The sequence below is a fragment of the Chrysochloris asiatica genome, unplaced genomic scaffold (assembly GCF_000296735.1).
Source record: "Chrysochloris asiatica unplaced genomic scaffold, ChrAsi1.0 scaffold00046, whole genome shotgun sequence".
In the NCBI taxonomy this organism is placed as follows: domain Eukaryota; kingdom Metazoa; phylum Chordata; class Mammalia; order Afrosoricida; family Chrysochloridae; genus Chrysochloris; species Chrysochloris asiatica.
Window position 1 is genome coordinate 17101054 of NW_006408564.1, and position 938 is coordinate 17101991.

The following is a 938-nucleotide window of genomic DNA, read 5'->3' on the forward strand; positions in this document are numbered from 1 at the left end:
ACATCAAGCAACTAGGATTACCCAAAATGGTACTGACTTCTAATAACCAATGTCATTATTTCTCCAATAGTTTACTCATACTTTTTAGGAATATTTGAGTGATATGATTGCTGCGTGATTTCTATTGTGGTAGACTTAATACCATGGAACTGCTTTTGCTACATCAACAATGACTTAGAGCACTTTCCTGTAAGTCATTCTATTAATTTAGTGATTAATGACATTTGTTGAACATCTACTTTTCTGAGTGACATTTCTGGGATACAGTAAGGGTCTGATCACACAATGCCTGCCCCCTAGTATCTAATAGGATAACAGACGACATGAGCACTGACTGACTTATTAGTAAGTTGCATGTGTAATCATAAAAACACTATATGTACTTGTTAAATACTCAGAAGTATATACTAAAGAAAAGTACATTTCTTTTTTATTGTATGTAACTCTTTTAACCGCAAGATTCTAACACAATGTCCCTGTTGCTGACTTGACTTCAGTCTTTCTGTTTACTTCCAAAAGACACTCAATGGCACCTCAGAAACCCCAATTCCAATTCCCAGGAGAGGGGCCCTCATTGGCTTAGTTGAAGAGCCCGATTCGTAACCACTACGCTACCAGAGCTCCTTTGCTAACTTGTTTATTACTGCTTATTATCTGTAAAATCAGTGTGGCATGACGAATTAGGTTTTCACTTACTCTTTTCTATTCTTACAGGGACAAGAAACAAAACCAAAATACAGAGAGATCCTTTCTGAACTCGAAGAACATACAGAAAATAAGCTGGATTTTGAGGATTTCATGATCTTGCTTCTAAGCATCACTATAATGTCAGATCTGCTGCAAAGTATATGGCATGTAAAAATCACAAAATAAAGAGTGTAAAAAATAAAGATAAAGCCAGTGTCAAACAATTACAGAGTTTCTATGTTACTTTTAAT

At 35.3% G+C, this 938-nt stretch overlaps 1 protein-coding gene across 1 annotated transcript in view; it reads left to right on the forward strand.

Annotated features, from left to right (window-relative positions):
• SNTN (sentan, cilia apical structure protein) overlaps nucleotides 1–873 on the forward strand; it is a 24692-nt gene extending 23819 nt beyond the window's left edge. Inside the window, exon 4 of the mRNA XM_006862102.1 lies at nucleotides 715–873. Within this exon, the coding sequence (XP_006862164.1) occupies nucleotides 715–873 (159 nt within the window). The remainder of the gene's footprint in view (nucleotides 1–714) is intronic.
• The last annotated feature ends 65 nt before the right edge of the window (nucleotides 874–938 follow it).